Raw genomic sequence first — 20,728 nt, 5'->3', positions numbered from 1 at the left:
AGTCTGCTTAGGCTCAGCTGGCTGTCACTCTGAGCCTCTGCTTTCCCTAGCCTAGGTGACATGTTTTCTGAATTTTGCCGTTAGGCCTTCAAGGGGGAGGGAAGTTTCTTTAGGCATTTTGGGAGACAGATGCCTTGGGGAGAATGCAAAGGGGAAATATTAATAGCACAATTTAGGTTATATTCTACAGATATGTGACAGTCTGCCAGATGCTGGCATACAAATGAGACCGTGCCATTCACCCTTAAAGCAGCCATATGTAAAATAATCATTGTCATCATGAGTATGATGATAACTGATATCTATATAGTCCTCTTTAACCAGACTGCCCTAAGCACTGAGCTGACTGTACAAACGGGGACCCTTTTGCCTATCATCACTAAAGTATAGCCATCTCTGGGGTTTGAAGCAACTATCTTTTAAAACAGCCTTGGAAAAATGCCACCCGCCAAGCAGGTCTTAAGTCATGTTACTTAGCACCTATAATCCCTCTTACTGCTAAGTAGTCAGAAGAAACATGATTCGTGACAGAATAATGCAGAGTTTTCCAAAACATGGTACGAGTACCACTGATGGTAGGCAAGATGATTCTAAGTAATAGGTGGACTTTTTTTCTTTTCATAATTATGTATTTATAAAAATGTGTGTGAGAAACTACAACTGGTGTATTAATCCTATGATTTCACAAATATTAAAAAATGCGTTTAAATTACAAAGTACGTATATGTAAAGAAGAGTACTAAGTAAATAATAAGACAAGTGGTATGGAAATAGAGTGAAAAAAAAATCAGGATTTCCAGTAACTGGCATTTGGTGTACCATTGGCATTATGGTTGAGAACTTAGACTTTGGAGTCAGATAAGCCAAGAGCTGGTGCCCAGCTCTACCGCTTCCTGGCTGTGTAAGCTCGAACATGTTTCTTAACTTCCTCAGGTCCCCATTTCATCATCTGTAGAGAAGAGCTCCATCAAAGAGGATTGTGGGAATTAAAAAACAAAGATTTTATACACACATACACATACATGCTGATTACAATATGCTGCTAACAGAAACTAATACAACCATCGTCATTATTATTCAAAGGACTAAGAAACTAGATTGTTTACTGTCAGATTGGTGGATTCTATTCTGATGAATCTATTATCTGGGTCATCTTCTCAATTCCAGACTCTTCCTTTGGCCCTGCAGTTGGGTGCTCTTTACAAGATGTTGCTCATTATACCCTAGTACCAGATATTTGCAGGATCTTGAAAGTTTGGGGCTTTGTGTTTGACCCCAGATCAGAGTGAGACATTCCTAGCCTCATGGCATCTGATCTTGAGTCCTCTCCCTTCCACCCATAGCCAGAGTGTCACTGTCTGTAAAAGACGTTCTGGCTTAACACGGCCAAACTTTGGCCTTAGTGGATTAACTATATCAGGACTGTAATATTTCATTTCTAGATTAGTGATTTGCTGGCGCAAAAGGCAACCCTGACTTTTCAAAACAGAAAAGTTTACTATAAAAAAGTTTGCTCCTTTATGAAAACTAAGGTATATCTAAAAAACCCCTGAATTCTCTTCTCAGGACTAAGAATTACTTGACCTAAATTCTCACCTGTCCGGTCTGAGATCTATTAAATAGACTCATATCCTCCAAAAGTAAAGCTATATCCCTCAACCCAGCAGTTTATTGAGGACCTGGAGTGTGCCAGGCACTGCACTTAGTCCCGAGGATACAAAAGTTAAAAGAAAAAAATTTTCCTCTTTCAGGATGACATTCACTAAATAATAATACCAATGCATGTAAAACTATAAACTGAAATAAGTTCTGTGAATAAAAGGAATATGGTTCTGTGAATGCGGTTTAAAAAAAAAAAAACCTGTCAGACTAGAGAGTAGAAGGTGGCTTTCTTGAGGGAGTGATCATTGAATTGAGATGTGAAAAAGGAAAAGTATGAGCTGACTTGGCAAAGAGATATAGAGAGATTGGTCAAGTATATACAAAGGTCCTGTTGCAGAAGGGAGCACGACATGCTGGAAGAGCTCTAAGAAAGCTATTCTAATTGAAGCCCAGAAAGCGAGCTGGAAATGGTGGTGCAGAGGTAGAGTAAAGGTGGAAAAGTAAACGGAGGCCTCACCTTACAGAAGTCCAGTTTCTGGACACAAGACAAAACTTTTCCCTGGGAGAGGCCAACTGGACGTCAGGAGTACTTCACCTTTGACCTTGGTCTTAGCATCCCTGACCAGATGCTCTTTTGCAGTTGATTGCCTGATCAGGGGACCATATAGCTCTGCCACCTGGTTTCCAGCTTTTGTCACTCTTCAGTACCATGGACAGCAGTTGTCATTGGCCTGAATGCTGAGATTCACCCAGGCAGGCTTTGGGGAAAACTCGAGGACCTACTACTAGTTTCACTTTCCTGTTGCTGCAGGATCTTTCGTTCTGCCTGGGACTCATTTGCATGCATCATCCTCATATAGGCATTTCGTATAAAAGGAGACCATCTCATCTAATGACACATCCAGAACACTGGACTGTACGTCAGGGCAGCACCTTCTTTCCCGTATTAAAAGCAGCCTTGGTGGGCAACCCCAAGCTCAGTGTCCTGCCAGTGTGGATGCTGACTCTCTGCATCTGAGGCCAGTACTACAGCTTTCTGAGCAGACATGCAGAGACTGGGATTTCATCGAGCCCTTTGAGCCTTATATTATCAAGGGAGATGGCAAGAATTCAATTATGCAGACTTATGTTGGGACTTCTTGAGCTTCCTTAGAGCAGTGCAGCTTAGTAATTGGGAATGTAGACTCTGGAGTCAGATTCATGGGGTTTGAACCCAACTTCATCTCCTAAAATCTGTGTGACCTTGACCAGTTACTGAACCTCTCAATTTCCACAGCTGTAAAAAGCAAATAATAATACTACCTAATAAGGTTGTTGTGAGGAGTTAAATAAGGTAATCATGTAAGGTATTTAGAAGAGTGCCTGGCACAGAGAGAAACCCCAAGAAAGGGTAACTATTATTGTTTGGGAAAGAGCTCTGGTGGTGCAATGGTTAAGTGCTTGGCTGCTAACCAAAAGGCCAGTGGTTTGAACCCACCAGCTGCTCTGCAGAAGAAAAATGTGGCAGTCTGCTTCCATAAAGATTATAGCCTTGGAAGCCCTGTGGAGCAGTTCTACTCTGTCCTATAGGGTCACTGCGAGTTGGAATGCAACTCAACACCAATGGATTTGGTTTTCTCATTTATTATTATTTGGAGCATTTATCCAGCCCCATATTCTTCTTACCTTGCTGCTTGGATCCTTTTCTTTCCTGAGGAAACCACAAGCTAAAGGATTCATACCGTATAGGACTGGCACATTGACTTATTTGACCCAATGTCAGTTTTCTGTATTAAAAAAAAAAAATGCCAAGAGAAAGCTGCTGAATCACAAGAATGAATTAAATTAAAATCTGTAAACATTTACCAAGCACTTACTATGTGACCTAGAGATGGCAAAATGAATAAAACTCCATCCCTGATATCATGGCCTTTGAAATCTGGAGGTTGGGTGTATCGGTTAGAGTTGAACCAGACAAGCAGAACCAGTGTGTGTCTGTGTATGAGTGTGTATGTGTGTATGAGAATGTGTGTGAAAGTGTATGTGTGTACATAGAGAATGAGACTTACTACAAGGCATTGGCTTATGTGATTGTGGTGACTGGCTAAGTAAGTCCAATATGTCTCAGGCAGGCAGTCAGAAAGGGACAAGCATGAGCAGGCTGGCCCCTCACAGGCCTGGGCTGAAGTTTTGCCTACGGATGGTAGTCAGGAAGGAAGAGCTAGGGGAAGTCAGAGCAGCTGCAGACCCAGAGGCCATTTGGAGCCACCACCTCAAGGAAAGCCTAGGCCTCTTTTAAAGGCTTTCCAACCGTGTAAATCAGGCTCACCCAGGATAATCTTTCTGTTGGTTAACTTAAAATCAACTGATTAGGAACGTCAGTCATCTGCAAAATCTCTTCACTGGAGCCCCTAGATTAGTGTTTGATTGAATAGTTGGGTGAAGGTGTCTGTCTGCTACAAAGCCTCTGCTTCCTCCTTCAGTCCTCCGACTCTCTCAGGAGACTACCCCTTGTAGCCCACATACTAGAAAGGGAATTCTAAGGATTGTCATTCAGCCTAATCAGCTTGACACATCACAAGGCCATCAAAGTGAGTTTAGGGACAGGGGGAGACACACATGTGGCCATAGTAGGGAGGATGAGACTTAACAACTTTTGAGCCTCTATTAAGTGCCAGATAAGTTACAAGCATCATCTGTAGTTTTCCTCCTCTTTTTTTTTTTTTTTGGATGAGTTAATAGGTTCCCAGGTATTTGAGATTATGATAATGGTCATAGGATTGGAATTAAAATCTAGGCCCCTCTTACTCTAAAAAAAGAAAAAAAAAATTTTTTTTTTTTACTCTAAGCCCGAGTAAAATCTACTATATCACACTATCTCAAATTTAAAAAATAACTGTAATAATGGTTTCATAGAGGTGTGGCCAAGGTACTATGCTTGCACAAGACAGGAAGGATCATGGTAGAAAAGCTGGAATGCTTCATGAAGAAAGTAACATCTTAGTTGGCCTTTGAAGCATGTATTGGGGATTTTCTAATGGTGGAATTTCAGGCTCTGTCACATGAATAATAAAGAATTTGTGGTTATGGAGTTTTCAATTGGTCCCCAGTCATAAAGGCCATCTCAGCCCTGAGTCTTTTGCAGATCAATGCATACTTAAACCAGGAACTAATATGGCATCACATGTCTCTGTCAGTCTCCTTATTGTGAGTCTAGCAATTGGCAAACGTTCTGTGAATATTTGCACATTGGATTTTTTTTCTTAAGCTCTTAAGGGAAAGATATCCTTTGGAATTCTGTTTGAAGATCTCCAGTGCCTTATCATCAAGCAATGTTTCCTCCCAGCTAACAATATCTGGATGCTCTGTAATCATTGCTTAATAGTCAAAGATTAAATTCATACCTTGTAAAGGAAAAAAGACTTCAAAGCAGATCATTTCTCTAAAAGGGGTTCCAACTCTAATATGCTCAGTTTTCAAGGCCAAGATACGGCTATTTTCCATTTTCAGTATGCACAGATTTTAATGTCAGCCAATTAAAATTAGGAAAAGCCTCAGTTGCTTTTGAACATGGGTGCCTTATCCAGGTAGACTTAGATTCCACTCTCCAGCTTGGCCAATCTTTACAACACTCAGGCCTGCAGAGAGGCAACCTGCTTGTCTCTCCTTTCCTTGGTTGGCTTGGGAAGGACTTAGAGAAATAAAAGCCTTGTCACCATCAGCAAAATCAGCAGTGACAGGGGCATATGGGGACAGTCACCTTCAAAAGCCCACAAAGCTGATGCGTATCAGCAATATCCTTGGTGGAACATATGCTTCCTTCAGGGGTTGAGATTGCTCCGTTTGCTACAAAACCATTTAATAAATAACATTTTCTCCAGTATCTAATGTGCTAATCAAACTTCTCAGAGACTGACCAAGTAAATAGTATTATACCCATTTAAAGGTGAAGAAGATGAAACTCAGAAAGATAAAATTACTTTTCCAAGTTCTCTTAGCAAAATGGAGATGGAACCTAAACTGAATCCCAATCTCCTAGCCCCATGTATTTTCCATTTTCTCACAATAGTCATCTGAACTTTACCTGTAGAGATAAGGCCCTTATCTCTCATCTCATTTGTGGATAATTTTTAAGCCAGGAAAACCAATTTTTTATTAAAAAAATAAAAGTTTATTATTTTCTTTAATAACAAAGAAATATTTGTATTCATTTTAGAGATTTGGGGGGAAAAATGACTGATAATCTTACCACCTAATTTTGGTTATATACAATGGAGTTGCATCACAATTTTAACTTAATGTTAGATAATTCAACTGTATGGACTAAGGGAAAAAGAGATAAAAAAAAAAAAAGTATAACTCTTGATTTACTCAGGAACCCTTCATCTATTCAATCTATCACAACACCCCCCGCCCACACACCTAAGTACACTCTTTCACATCCTGCTTTATTTTTCTGCTTAGCAATTATCATTATTCAATATACTGTATATTTTACTTGTTTATCTTGTTTATCGACCATGTCCCTTACTAGAATATAGGTTCCATGAGATCAGGGTTTGTTTGTTTGTTTTGTTTTGTTTTGTTTTTGGCTTAATTTTGTTTTGTTTTGTCTGCTTTAGCTACTACTGTAGCCCCTGTACCCCAAAAATACTGGCAGATTGTGGATTCTTTGTGAACATTTATGGACAAATACTAGACGGAATAAATGAATGAATCAGCCCAAGCTAATGCTACTGAAGGGATATTCAACAGTGACTTCAGAATCAAATCCCCCTACAAGATACAACTACATTTCCTTCCTGTCTAGGCACTCTCCCTCCCTCTCCTCTCTGTCCTCTCCTCTTTCTCCCTTCTCCTCTCTTTCTTTCTGTGAGTGTGTGTGATTTTTTTTAACATGGCTACAGTCAAACTGTGCATACATTTTTCACCTAAATTATAACAAATAATAAGTATAGAAAATACCTTAAATTTCACCTAAAATAATATATATAATAATGTATACATATTAATATATATAATTTTATAACATATATATAATAATATACAGTAAAACCTGTGAAAGTGGAACCTGTGAAGGTTGAAACCTGGCAGAGAAAGAAAATTCAAATACTTTCCACTAATAGAGAGTGATAGAAAAGCGGTAAGTCTGTACCTTTTCAAAGGTAGAAGACAAAGACCCAGAAAAACAAGGCAGTCTTGTCAAGTTCCGGCTCTCACAGGTTTCACTGGGTATGTAATAAGTATAGAAAATATCTTAAATCTTTTCCCATTCTCAAATACTATAACTTCATTTAAAAAAAAGGGGGGGGGAAATTGAAAAAATTTCATAGACCCACCACTCAGACAGAACTATCACTAAAATTTTGGTGTCTTGCCTTTTAGCTCATTATTTTCAGAGTATATATTTTAAATAATGGTATGATCATAATATACATAGAATTTTCCATACTGTTTTTCACAGGCTTCAGAGCTGTCATTTCACTCTGTAATTTAATGAACTAAATCACAATTTACTTGATCATTTTGCTGTTAGTGTATATTTAGGTTATCGTCGATCTTTTCCTTTTCAGAATAATGTTATATTAGACATTTCTGTGTAGAAGCTTTTTTCAAATTTGGGATTAAGGAAATGAACTTTATATGGCTCCCATGCTACCTCTTACCATCCTGCCATAATCCTCTCCATTCCCTCACCCCACTGCTGATAAAATTTATAGCACTGGCTTCTTATTTGTTTGAAGTGGGTCCCTTAAGGGGTGACCTCCCAGTGTCTTCAATTATTATTTTAAATGATGCCTTAGGCCTCTGCCTGGCACAGCGGTGCCCTCACCTTCTCTTCTGTCTTCCAAGCATGGAGCTCAGCTGCCAAGCTGGCTGTGCCCCCTCCTGTCCTCAGAGCTGCCTCCAGAGTCCCAGCAGAGAACCAGATTAACCCCTTTTGTTAGCAGAGGTAATTTGCCTGGTTCAGCATTAATAAGGGATGCCATAAGCAGTTGGGGTCAGAAAGAACAGATCTGTCAAGCCCCAGGGTTAATTTAATAGCAATCTGTTGGCTGTCTGCATTGGATATGAGCTGCAGATTAAATGCTGTGTTTTGCTTTTACCATTTAGTTCTTTGGGACAACAGGGAAATAATTGGAATAGAGAGCTCTAAAGGACAGGGAAGAGAAAATTGACTGTCAAAATGCATCATTCCATTTTCGAGTTAATGCAGGGAGCCACGCATTGCTCATCTCCTTTCTCCTTCTCACCCAACATAAAGGGCAAAGCCACATCTACTGATGGCATCTGCCTCCCTGTAGAACAGTGTAAGAGAAAAGTCCTGGGTTTCTAGATGATGCAGATGTGAAATATCCTGTCCCATCATCCCCATAAGCGATTACATTTTTGGTGACCAAGCTCCTTCTCCTGCATGTATTTGGAGCTCAGCAAGTTCTCCATCAGGTAACAATCCAAGAAATCCTTTGCCGGGTTTCTGTCCCAACTTCTGGTTCAAAAAATCCATCAGATCATAGGATGTAAAAACCCTGGGTCAGATGCCATGTCCAAAATTCTAGTTCAGAAAAATGTAGTCACCAAAGTGATAGGTCACTTAAGAGAGCACTGACCCAAAGCAGAAGAGAGAAAGCCACCCTCTCTGATAAGCCAGGAGTAGTGGAGTCCCTGGGTGGTGCAGACGGCTAACGCACAGCTAAAGCACCAGCTAACTGAAAGGTTAGAAATTCAAGTCTACCCAAGGCACCTTGGGAAAAAAGTCCTGGCAATCTACTTCTGAAAAAAATCAGCCGTTGAAAACCCTATGGAGATAGCTCTACTCTGACACTCACGGGGTTGTCATGAGTCAGAATCAACTCTGCGGCAACTTACTTACTACCGATGGTATCAAGAGAGCCAGAACTACCACATTCAGAAAGGCTGGCTGTGTAAGGTCCGTTCCTGACGGGAGGCAGAGTGGCACAGAGAACACAAAACCTAGAGTCAGACAAAGTTGAGCTCAAATCCCAGCTTGGCCCCCTACCAGTCATATGACCTCGAATAATTTACCTCACTCACTGCCTTGGTTTCCTTAGCTGTAAAAGTGGGCTGTTAATAGCTCTGATCTCAGAATGCTGAGATGTGGGTTAAATATGATAATATGTGTAAAGAAAGTGCTTAGCACAGGACAGGCGGGACACTTGATAACCATTATCTGCTGGTCATTGTTAGTCTCCTCTTCATCCTTATCCTCGAGGTTATTAAAAACAGGCTTAGAGTTGTGGTTTATCCTCTGAACCTCACAGAATCAGACCCAAACAAGCACTCTAGTCAAAAAGGAGACTCAGACCTGGAGGGGGATAGATGGCGATGGCTTGGGGATGAGTGTTGATGAGTAGACTTAGAGGTCTGGGATGGATGGAAGGATGGACAGACGGACGGGCACGGACAAAAGGAAGGAAGGAAAGATCCAGAAGCAGCAGTCCTAAGCAGGTTCAGTGAGCACATCTCCATGATGGTATTCTTGATGGCGGGGGATGTTCCTGATTTCGTGGATATGTATAGGTACCTCATTTTACACGTTCTGACTTTGGGGCTTTATTTTTAGGTGGGGAAGAAAATAACTGTAGATGTAGCACCTCCCCTGCCCACACAGCGAAGATCCTCTCCAGTGCAGCTTGTTTTTAAAGCTACACCGGTAGAGGTTGAGAAAACTGACACCAGATTTTCTTTCCCTATTTTGGGAAAATAGAAACATGCTCACTGGCACAGTAGGATGTAAAGGCTGCTTCTGGAGGGTGATGGAATCTGACAACAGCTGAACACTAACCTCTGCTTACCCTACCCCATGCCGTGGCCACAAAGACCAGGGCATGGGTTGGGGGTGCTGAAGAGGATATCAGAGCTCAGCTTGGAGCCCCCTCCTGACTGGCATAGGCCCTTGCTCCCCAGCATGTGGTGCTAACTGCAATAATATTTATAACTCCAGCAGCAGCTGAGTTGAAAGGTAGTATTTTGTGAATCCAGGGGACCCACGTACCCTGGAGACCTAAGTAATATTTGCATCTGGATTTCGTGGGGAAATCGTAGCATAATGTAATGTTACTTCAGTCTCAAGCTAATTTTAGAAAGAACCCAACAGGATTTATTAGAGAGAATTGAAGCGGAAGGAGGCACAGCCAAATACAAAGCCATTGTTGCAACTAATTGCATGTTGGAATCATTGTAGCAGGAGCAGAGGTGCTGTTTGATAATAGAGGATTGCATTGTTAGTGCTAGTGTGATTAAAAATATCAATACGTTTGCTCTTACTTATCTAAACTATAAGGAGGGGACGATGCTACTTAACGAAAAGCATAGAAGATTTTCATCCATCCCAGTCTAATAGGAGAGTCTGTAAAAGTTAATGCTTCTTGATTGAATGCAGTGTTTTCTAAAAGGTGGTGCTTAAACTCTCGCACACACACAAATGTTTTTGCTTTAATCATTTTACATTTATTGTCATGCAAAATAAATATAACTATTTCATGTAACAAATGTAACATATTAAACCCATGATTTCATGTATATTGGATTACTGCTTACGTAAGGCTGGTAAAAGAAAGAGTAAGTCAATTTAAGGTTGATCTGAAGAAAAACATTAAGCAAAAAATAATACAAGACCATACATGCTGTTGTTGTTACCTGCCATTGAGTCGGCCCCCAATTCGTGGCAACCCCATATACAATGGGGTGAAATGCTGCCATCCCTATGATCAGTTTTGGATCAGACGATTGTTATCCATAGGGTTTTCATTGGCTGATTTTTGAGAATAGGTTGCCAGGCCTTTCTTCCTAGTCTACCTTAGTCTGGAAGCCCCACTGAAACCTGCTGTACACCACAGCAACATGCAAACCTCCATGGGCAGATGAGTGGTGCCTGTGCATGAGGTACATTGGCCGTACATAGAAAGCTATATACAAAGGTGGCTCACAAGTGGTGAAGTCTAGGAAAAGTGGGAATCGCTTTGATCAGCCTTGCCGTGTAACAGCACCAGCATCATGGGGCCTGTTTCTTTGCAGGAAAGTTTCTGTATCCTCAGCATCCCAGCACCAGTAGTCCCAAGCTACATCCTGATCCCTGAGTTCTCAGTAGGGCTGTGAAGTTGTTGTTGTTGGGTGCCATCGAGTCAGTTCCAACTTACAGCAACCCTATGTACAACAGAACGAAACACTGCCTGGTCCTGAGCCATCCTCACAATCTTTGTTATGCATGAGCCCGCTGTTGCGGTGGTGTCAATCCATCTCATTGAGGGTCTTCCTCTTTTTCGCTGGCCGACTTTACTGAGCATGATGTCCTTCTCCAGGGACTGATCACTCCGGACAGCATGTCCAAAGTATGTGAGACATAGTCTCACCATTCTTCCTGTGAAGACAGCAGTGTAAACCCATTTCTCCACCTGGGGAAGAACTCATGCCAGACATCCTACAGATGAGGTGTCTACGTACTTCACTTGAGTCACCTCGATAAATGAAAGGCTGAATGCTTCATTCCAACATACAAGAATATGATCTTAAAAAATAGAGGCAGAATAATTCTTGCTCAGGAAGGAAAATACTAACAAAAATTAGATGATAAAACTAAGGGTATGTTGCCTGGGAGCCTAGAACCTATCTGCCATACAATTAGATGGCTGCTTGCTGATGCTTCAACTCCCACACAAGATTTAAAGCAAACCACAAGTTATGAAGATGTGAGGTCCTGTATATCTTAAGAAACAGAAATCTTACAGGATTATTAAAGAGCACGCCTGGGATGAAATCCTAGTGCTGCCACTTTTTAGTCATGTAGCTTGAGACAAGTTACCTTGTACAAGCTGAGCCTCTCTTCCGCCCCTGAAAAGTGGGGATAAGAAGAGAGCTGATGATAGAGTTGTTGTAAGGGTTACATGAGATATAATGCATAATCTGCTAAGCACAGTGATTGACATATAAGTGCTCAATAAATGGTGGCAGTTATTATCATTGCCATCAACATTATTATTAAAGAAGTTCTCAGAATCCTCTGAAGAGAGGATTTGTAGTCGACTGTTGATATCATTCACCAGCCCAGAAGTTGGGATTAAAGATCCAAATAAATTGAATTATTCACTTGGAATGGGACTAGTTCCTTAGCCACTATTGTAGAATGGGAAATGAAAGTCTTTGCAACTTGGCACGTTTTAGTGTGATTGTGTGAGCAGATAACTTTGATGGTGAATAGGACATCTTCTACATATTGTGGAGGATAAAACTCTGATAAGGGGTCAGGGAGATGTGAGTTCTAATTCTGCCTCTGACCACTGGTTAACCATGGGCTGTTTTCTTAAATTCCCTGAGCCTCACCTGCCCAGGATCAATAACCAACCAAATCCATTGCCATCAAGTGGTTTCTGACTCATAGCCACCTTATAGAATGGAGTAGAGCTGCCCCATAGGGTGTCCCAGGAGCAGCTGGTGGATTTGAACTGCCATACTTTTGGTTAACAGCCGAACTCTTAACCACTGAGCGGGATCAATAATAATTGCTTATTTGCTCATAGAGTATTACAAGGGCCCACCAAGTGTGTGGTAAACACTGACAATGTTACACAATTGTAAGGTGATGTCATTACTTATCACCCCAGTTTCTTCCTTCTCTTCTCCTGGTTCCCTCCTTGACTCGTCTGTGCCAGATATCGTCGACATTAAGCCGGCCAACATGGAGGAGCTCACAGAGGTGATCACAGCAGCTGAGTTCCACCCCCATCACTGCAACACCTTTGTGTACAGCAGCAGCAAAGGGACGATCCGGCTGTGTGACATGAGGGCATCAGCCCTGTGTGACAGGCACACTAAATGTGAGTAGCAGCCCAGGGGCAATGGGGGTGGATGGACCACTGGCCCCAGCATGCAAGAGGAGAAGGGGAGCCTCAGAGGTCCTCGCACTCCTATCCTACCTGGTAAACTACACCTGTGGGCCTGACTTAGGTGTCAACTCAATGTTTAGTGCTTCAAAAAAGATGAAACCTCACATGGAATTCCACAAAACTTAGGGCTTTGGAGTACAGAGATGAATAAGACAGGATCTCTGTCAGTGAAGAGTTTAAATAACAATATGATGTTACTCAAATTATTTTGAGAAGATCAGTCTCACTACTGTGGGGAGAATGAATCTGGGGAGTAAAGGGGGAGGCCGCTTAGGAGACCATTGCTCTATGCAGGTGAGAGATGAGGGTGACCTGGACAAGTGCAGTGATGTGGAAATGGAGAGGCATGGATGGATGGCAGCAGAGTTAACAGGACCTGCTGATGGGCTGTGTGGGAGGTAGAGAATTGACAAGAAATTGAGAGTGGCAGACGAGGGAAGGATTCAGTGGCTTCTTGGAGAGGTTGCAGCTGTGGGAACCAGCATTCTAGAAGTCCTGGGGAATCTCACGGGCACCAGAAAGTCTCCACGAGGGAAGGAATGCGTGTAAAGTGCAGCCAGACTCACCTGCCCTCAGGTCATGCTGGAGTTTTCTGTTTTTTCCCTGCTTTTTTTTTTTAATTTTAATTTAATTTTTTTTCTTAAGGTAAACAGATAACAAATCATTTGCCTTTTCTATGCTCTTCACACGTACAAGTCGGTGACATTAGTTATGTTTATCATGTCGTTTAACCATTACCATTATCCGTTTCCAAATATTTCCATCACCCTTAACAGAAGCTCAGTGTCCCTTAAGCAGTGAATCCCCTCTTTCCTTTCCCTCCTACCCACCTCTGGTAGCCATTAATAAGCTTTGGTCTTTATCCTAGATATTTCATATAATTGGAATCATGTACTATTTGTCACTTTATGACCTACTTATTTCACACAGTATAATGTTTTCAAGTTTCATCCATGTCGCAACATGTATCAGGACTTTACTTCTCTTTATGGCTGAGTGATATTCCATTGTAGATATGCACCACATTTTATTATCCATTCGTCTGTTGAAGAACATTTCGGTTGTTTCCACCTTTTGGCTATTGTTAATACTGCTGTAATGAACATTGGTGTACAAGTCTCTGTTTGCACTCCTGCTTTCAAATCTTTGGGGGTATATACCTAGGAATGAAATTGCTGGATCATATGGTAATTCTGTGTTTAATTTTTTAAGAAACCGCCAAATTGTCTTTCACAGTGTTTATACTGTTTTACAATCCCACCAGCACTGGATGAGGGTTCCAATTTCTCCGCATTCTCATCAACACCTGCTGTTTTCTGGTTTTTTAATCACAGCCACGTTAATGGTTCTGAAGTGGTTCTTATTGTGGTTTTGATTTGCCTCTTCTTTAGTGTCTAATGTCCTTCCGGGTAATGTCCTTCCATTTATTTAGTGTCTAATGTCCTTCCAGGTAATGTCCTTCCATTTATTTAGGTCTTCTTCGGTTTCTTTCAGTACTTTTTTTAATTGTGGCAAAAATATACGTAACAAAGCCTATGCCAATTGAATAATTTCTACATGTACAATTCAGTGACATCGATTACGTTCTTCAAGTTGTGCAACCACTCCTATTATCCTTTTCCAAATCACGTCCACTAGCATTAACGTTCCTATCCCTGTTATGATTGAATTACGTTCCTCAAAAGTATATGTTGCAAATCCTAACCTTTCTGCTGTGATTATAATCCCATTTGGGAATGCGTCGTCTTTGTTACGTTAATGAGACAGGATTAGTATAGGGTGTATCTTGAGTCAATCTCCTTTGAGATGTAAAATAGATTAAACAAGGAGATTAAAGAGACAGAGATGGGGGAAGAAAGATGCAAACCCACAGGAAGATTGCCCAGGGGCAAAAGCTCAGAAGAGATAAGGACCTTCCTCTGGAGCCAACAGAGAGAGAAAGACTTCCCCTAGAGCCGGCACCCTGAATTTGAACTTCTAGCCTCCTAAACTGTTAAGAAAGAAACTTCTGTTTGTAAAAGCCACCCATTTGTGGTATTTCTGTTATCACAGCACTAGATAACTAAGACACCTCCTAACCAAACATTCCCCCTCTCTCCCACCCCAGGTTACCACTAATAATCTTTGTTTTCTATATATTTGCTTATTTCATATAAGTGAGATCATTCAATATTTTTCCTTTTGCAACTGACTTTTTCACTTAGCATGATATTTTCAAGTTTTATCCAGGTTGTGGCATGCATCAGAACTTAATTTCTCTTTATGGCTGCATAATATTCCATTGTTTGTATATACTATATTTTATTCATCCATTTGTCTGTTGGTGGGCCTTTCAGTTAAATCCACCTTTTGGCTATTGTGAAAAGTACTGCAATGTACATTGGTGTACAGCTCTCTGTTTGTGTTTCTACCTTCACTTCTCCTGGGTATATACCTAGACTTGGGATTGCTAGGTCATATGGCAGTTCTATGTTCAGCTTTTTGAACTGCCAAACTGTTTTCCACAGTGTCTGTACCATTTTACATTTCCACCAGCAATGCATGAGGGTTCCAGTTTCTCCACAACCTCGCCAAAACCTGTTGTTTTCTTCTTTTTTTAATCATTGCCATTCTACTAGAGGTGAGGTGGTATCTCATCGTAGTTTTTAATTGCATCTATCTAATGTCTAATGGTAGAGCCCTGGTGGCACAGTGGTTAAGTGTTATGGCTACCAACCGAAAGGTCAGCAGTTTGAATCCACCAGCTGCTCCTTGAAAACCCTCTGGGGTAGTTCTACTCTGTCCTGTGGGGTTGCTATGAGTTGGAATTGACTCCATGACAATGGGTTTTTTTGTTTGTTTCTCTTTTGGAATGTCTAATGATGTTAAGTAATGCTTTATAGTTTTCAGTGAACAAGTCTCTCACTTTCTTAGATTTATTCCTAGGTTATTTTACTGTCTGACATGCTGGAGTTTTAAGAGCACCGAGCAAGCAAAGCAGCTCCAAAGCTACTGGGATCTGAGTGCTTGGAAGCAAAAGACCACAATTGGATGTAGGCAAGTGAAACCTGCCCACCACTAAACAGCGAGTGCTGTGGGAGCAGGATGGGCCTGCCACTATCAGGGAGGCTTTCTAGAAACACACTGCTCCCCAGAGTAAAGGCGCCTGGATGGCAGTGGAAATCCGTGTTCCATTGCCAAGATGTTCAAGAGAGATTAGACCTGTTTGTCTCACCATCACCTTCTGCTGGGTGCTGTTTTGCCACTCCAGTTTCCTGTGGAGAGCAAGAAAATGAAGATCTTTCTCTCCCACAATCCCAGTGTTCAATTTTAAGTCCTGTATAACATGAGCATAACATAAGCAGTGTGAGTGCTTTCTGTGTAGGTGCCTGACTTAGAGAAAGATGAAAATCTTGTGGTCGTTTTGATAATTTTGATGTTTGCTTATTTGCTGTGAGAGGGATAGCACGGGGAGGTGGTATGGATAGTGTAGCAGTAAGAGTGTGGATTCTAGAGCCACATGACTTGAGTCAAAGCCAGGCTTCACCCCTTATTAGCTATCTGACTTTGGCCAAGTTCCCCTAACCTTTCTGAGCCTCAGTTTTTTCATATGTAAAATAAGTAAGATAATAGCCATCGCTTCATAAGTTTGTATGGGGTTTAGACAAGAAATATTGAAAACTGTTAATGAGATATTTTACATTTTCTTATGCTAAGTCTTTGAAATTTGCTGTGTATTTTATACTTATAGCACATCTCAATTCAGATTAGCAGTATTTCAAGTGCTCAATAGTCATATGTGGCTAGTGGCTACTATATTAGTGCAGATTTGGAACATTTCCAACATTCTAGAAAATTCTTTCGTACAGTGCTGATAGTTCTTTGAGGGCATGGACTTATTCTGTTTTGTTCACCGCTTTTTCCCTAGCACTGAAAACAGTGCCTGGCCTGCGATAGATGTTTAATAAATATTTGTTAGTGTTTGTGCAGGTGTTGACCTTTGAGTAGTACTTATATAAGCCGATGAGGGAAAGAGTGTTCAAGTCAGAAGGACCTGCATGAACAAAGGTGCTGAGGCATGAAAGATCACAATAAATTTGTGGGACTGCAGGGCAGCTGATATGGCTGGTGTGTATGGAATGGCTTGGAGAAGGCAGAGAGTTGAGGTTTGGTAGGAAGGCAGGAGCTGGGTCATAAAGGCCATCATTAAGACCTTGAATTTTTTCCCCAAAGTTATTGAACAGCCACTAAAGTAACTAAGGAGTAATATGATCAGAATTCGATTTTAGAGAAGTCAACTCTGGCAGAAGGCAGAAGGATGGCGGCTGGATTCTGGTTGAGAGAATAAGGAAACCAGGGCACTGCTTAGAAAGATATTATAATTTAGATGAAGGTTTCTCAACAGTGGCAATTATTGATATTTGGGCCAGACAATTTTTGGCTGACGGTGGGGGGGCTATCCTATGCATTGTAGGATGCTTAGCAGCATCCTTGGCCTCTACCCACTAGATACCAGTAACACAACCCCAGTTGTGGCAACCAAAAATGTCTCCAAGCACTGTCTGAAGTCTCCTGGGAGGACACAAAGTTGAGAACCTCTGATTTAGACTAAAATTAAGCCGGTTCTTCATCACAATTTTCTTGTATCTGTGGTGTGGTTATTGCTATTAAGAACTCTGAGAGGCACAGTGGAAAGGTAAGACTTATCTCCTACACTCAAGGAATTTAAAATTTAGCTGATGAGGCAAAACGTACACACGAAACATTTCAGGAACAATGTATAGGGCCAAACCCACTGCCAGCCAGTCAATTCCAACTCATAGCAAACCTATAGGACAGAGCAGAACTGCCCCATAGGGTATCCATCTCCTGCAGAGCGGTTGGTAGGTTTGAACTGCTGACCTTTCAGTTAGCAACTGAGCACTTAACCACTGTGCCATCAGGGCTCCATGTATAAGACAGTGGGTGTTTACTACCCAAATAAGTGGTGGAGACACTTAGGGGGTAGGGTGTTCAGGGAGAGTAGAACATTTGGGATAGACCTCACAGGAAAGACTGAGGCTGAGTAGTCAAGTGTTGAAGTACAAGGAGGATTTGTTCGGTTGTTTATGGCAGTGCTCACAGCATGGGTGAAAGCCTGACTTTAGAAAGGTATATGGAGCCTTTTAAGAGTCATAGCAAGACGTGTCAGGCGGAAAGGGGAGTACGGAGGAAATGAGGTAAAATAGGAATGATGGTTTACATCAGGTTAGTCCTTAAAGACCAAAGTCAAAAGTTTATTGCTGTCATGTATTCACTCATTCATTCATTCAGTAACTTCTCTATACCTTGAGCCTAGAAGCCAGACTTTCTTAAACTTTTCCACCAAGTACAGCACTCCAGGAGCCAGCCGTAAGCCCTGCTGCCTTGGAGGAAGGGTATCCAGAAGTGATCAAACTTCTCTGATGTGCTCATTGTGGCCCAGCCTAACAGCACAGGCAAAACAGCACATTTCAAGTGCTCAGTAGTCATGTGTGTCTACTGGCTGCTACATTAGTGCAGATTTAGAACATTTCCATCACTGCAGAAAATTCCAGGTAGACAGAAGCAGCAGGCCTGCCAAGACCAGTGATCCCAAGGGACGTACTGACCACAATGGATTTTCTTTGAAGCCTTATTTTTCTCTTAAAATTTCATGTGAATGTTACATTGTCCCCAAATAAATTGTCTGATTTCATTTTAATTTAATAATAACATTGCCACCCCAAATTTCAAGCAAAATCAATGTTCTTAGAAAATGCAGCATTTACTCCCATGGCTTCCTGTCCTCCCTGGTGTACCCCACATCCCTGACTCCCGGATATACATGTGCCCCGGTTTGAGAAGCACAACTTCTGGTATGTGGGATGTGATTTAGGATCATTTCGCTTGCAAGCAAGTTGCAAAATTTGTGTTTTACAGAAGCCTAACACACTAGTGGCACGGAGGAAGGAGAGTTAGAATGTTTTGTTCTAGTTTCAATACAGTGAAATTTGTGACTGTCTTAGTCATCTACTACTGCTGTAACAGAAATACCACAAGTGGATGGCTTTAACAAAGAGAACTTTATTTTCTCACAGTCTAGTAGGCTAGCAGTCCAAATTCAGGGCATCAGCTCCAGGGGAAGGCTCTCTGTCTGTTGGCTCTGGATGAAGGTCTTTCTCGTCAATCTTCCCCTGGACTAGGAGCTTCTCTGCACAGGAACCCCAGGTCTAAAGTACATGCACTGCTCCTGGCGCTTCTTTCTTGGTGGTATGAGGTCCCCAACTCTCTGCTTGCTTCCTTTTCCTTTTATCTCCTGAGAGATAAAAGTTGGTGTAGGCCCCACCCCAGGGAAACTCCCTTTACATCGGATCAGACAGGTGACTGGAGTAAGGGTCATGTTACAATCCCACCCTAATCCTCTCAACATAAAATTACAATCACAAAATGGAGGACAACACACATGGCCTAACCAAGCAGATACACAGATTTTTGGGGGGACATAATTCAGTCCATAACAGTGACCTAGATAAGGATGGTGGCTGTACAAATCTAAAGGAAAGGATGGGAAAAGGGGGCACTTTCTCTGAAAATAAGTATGGGTGATGTAAGCACTATTAGAGTTTAGCATTCATCACACATGGAGAGGACTTTTAATGCTCATGTCCTTCCCACCAGACTGTAAGTTCTCTGAGGACAAGACTGGATCTGTCTGCTCCCATCATATCACCAAGTCTGACACATAAGTAGGTGCTCAGTAAATATTTATTCAATAAGTAAATTTATGCCCAAGGGTTACATAAATAAGATATGTGGGAATGAGAACTAATGGGAAGTGGTTCCAGGGGACAGTGAAGGGTCAGGACATGTGTATGAGGTGACATGAGCTGCCTATGGACTCCAGGGCCCCTCTGATGAGCACTCAGCCCAGCTGAGTGAAGGCAGGATTGAGCTTAAAGGGCCACTGACCCAGGGGGAATGCCAGCTATAGCTCAAGAAGGCCTGGTGTCCTCACAGCTCAGTGTGGTGGACACCAGCCTGAGTGTTAGCATCAGACAGACCCACATGAGTTCTGGATACTGAAGAAAAAACTATCTGGAAGACTTATTGAATCCTGAACTCAAGATGAAAAAAGGACAAGGCCTTAGAAACTTCTGGAACTAGAATGCTTTAGAGCAGAAGCTTTGGAATCAGAGCTCAGCTCTGATACTCGGTGACCATGTGACCTTGGGCAAGTTACTTAACCTCTCTGAGCCTCAAGTTCCTCATTTGAAAGTGGAAATAATACGAACAGCCTCATAGGGCTAGTTGCTCACGATAAGTGTTATGATGTGTGTAAGATCCTAGCACTCTGCGGGACACACAGGAGTCCATAAATAGCAGCAGCTGTTGCTGCTGTTACCATGATTAAACCTAGACTAGCTGCTGTCAATCAATTGTGACTCATGGCGACCACATGTGTGTCAGAGTAGAACTGTACTCCATAGCGTTTTCAGTGGCTTATTTTTTGGAAGTAGATTGCCAGGCCTTTCTTTCAAGGTGCCTCTGGGTGAATTTAAACCGCCAACCTTTCAGTTAGCAGCTGAGCACATTAAAATTTTGAACCACCTAGTGCCTCCATTTTCACAATTATCCCTCCTTAATTCCCCTTGTTCTAGGCTTGCAGCTATAAGATAATTGATACCCCAGCCATTTTTCCAGCTATAGGAGGCCCTGTTATTCATTTGTTCATTACTATCTGTTGAGCACATACACTATGTCAGGTTCTGAACCAGACTATGGGGACACAGTGGTGAGCAAAAACAGACTTGGTTTTCTCCCTCTTAGGGCTCACCAACTAAGGAAGAAAGACACATTTTTCAGAGAATCACAGATAAATGACATTAAAACTGTAATTAGTGGTATGAAAGGGAGGCAAGTGGTGCTACGAGTGAATGTGACAAGGACCCTGTACCCCAAGGCGGTGACCGCTGAGCTGAGACCTAAAGTTTGAGATGTTAACCAGGAGAAAGCACTGGGAAGACTTCCAGCAGACAGATGCAGCAGGCCTACCAAGCTACACACCCTGGGGCACCCAGGGCTTGATTCTCCCTCTGGCCTGTACCCCACACACCCTGGAGAGGAGACACCTGGGGGCAGACCCTAGGGAGACCCAGGACCTAGCTAGTGGCCCACAGGCCTCTGGGCCAGCCCTGCCTCCCCACACCCCATGCCGACACAGTGGCACTCTGAATTCCAAGCTGCCAGCCTCCTAATCTAATTAA

The 20,728-nt window shown here is 41.9% G+C and overlaps 1 protein-coding gene across 8 annotated transcripts in view; it reads left to right on the top strand.

The window, feature by feature from the left end:
• The window catches only part of PPP2R2B (protein phosphatase 2 regulatory subunit Bbeta), a 500,931-nt gene that overhangs the window by 424,168 nt on the left and 56,035 nt on the right, over positions 1–20,728 (top strand). For all 8 annotated transcript variants that reach the window (XM_049873996.1, XM_049874001.1, XM_049874002.1 and 5 more), the window contains one exon: positions 12,252–12,416. In XM_049873996.1, the coding sequence (XP_049729953.1) occupies positions 12,252–12,416 (165 nt within the window). The remainder of the gene's footprint in view (positions 1–12,251; positions 12,417–20,728) is intronic.

The sequence above is a fragment of the Elephas maximus genome, chromosome 2 (genome assembly GCF_024166365.1).
Source record: "Elephas maximus indicus isolate mEleMax1 chromosome 2, mEleMax1 primary haplotype, whole genome shotgun sequence".
Taxonomy (NCBI): domain Eukaryota; kingdom Metazoa; phylum Chordata; class Mammalia; order Proboscidea; family Elephantidae; genus Elephas; species Elephas maximus.
The sequence above is the reverse complement of the archived record's forward strand: the minus strand, read 5'-3'. Positions and strand labels throughout refer to the sequence as shown.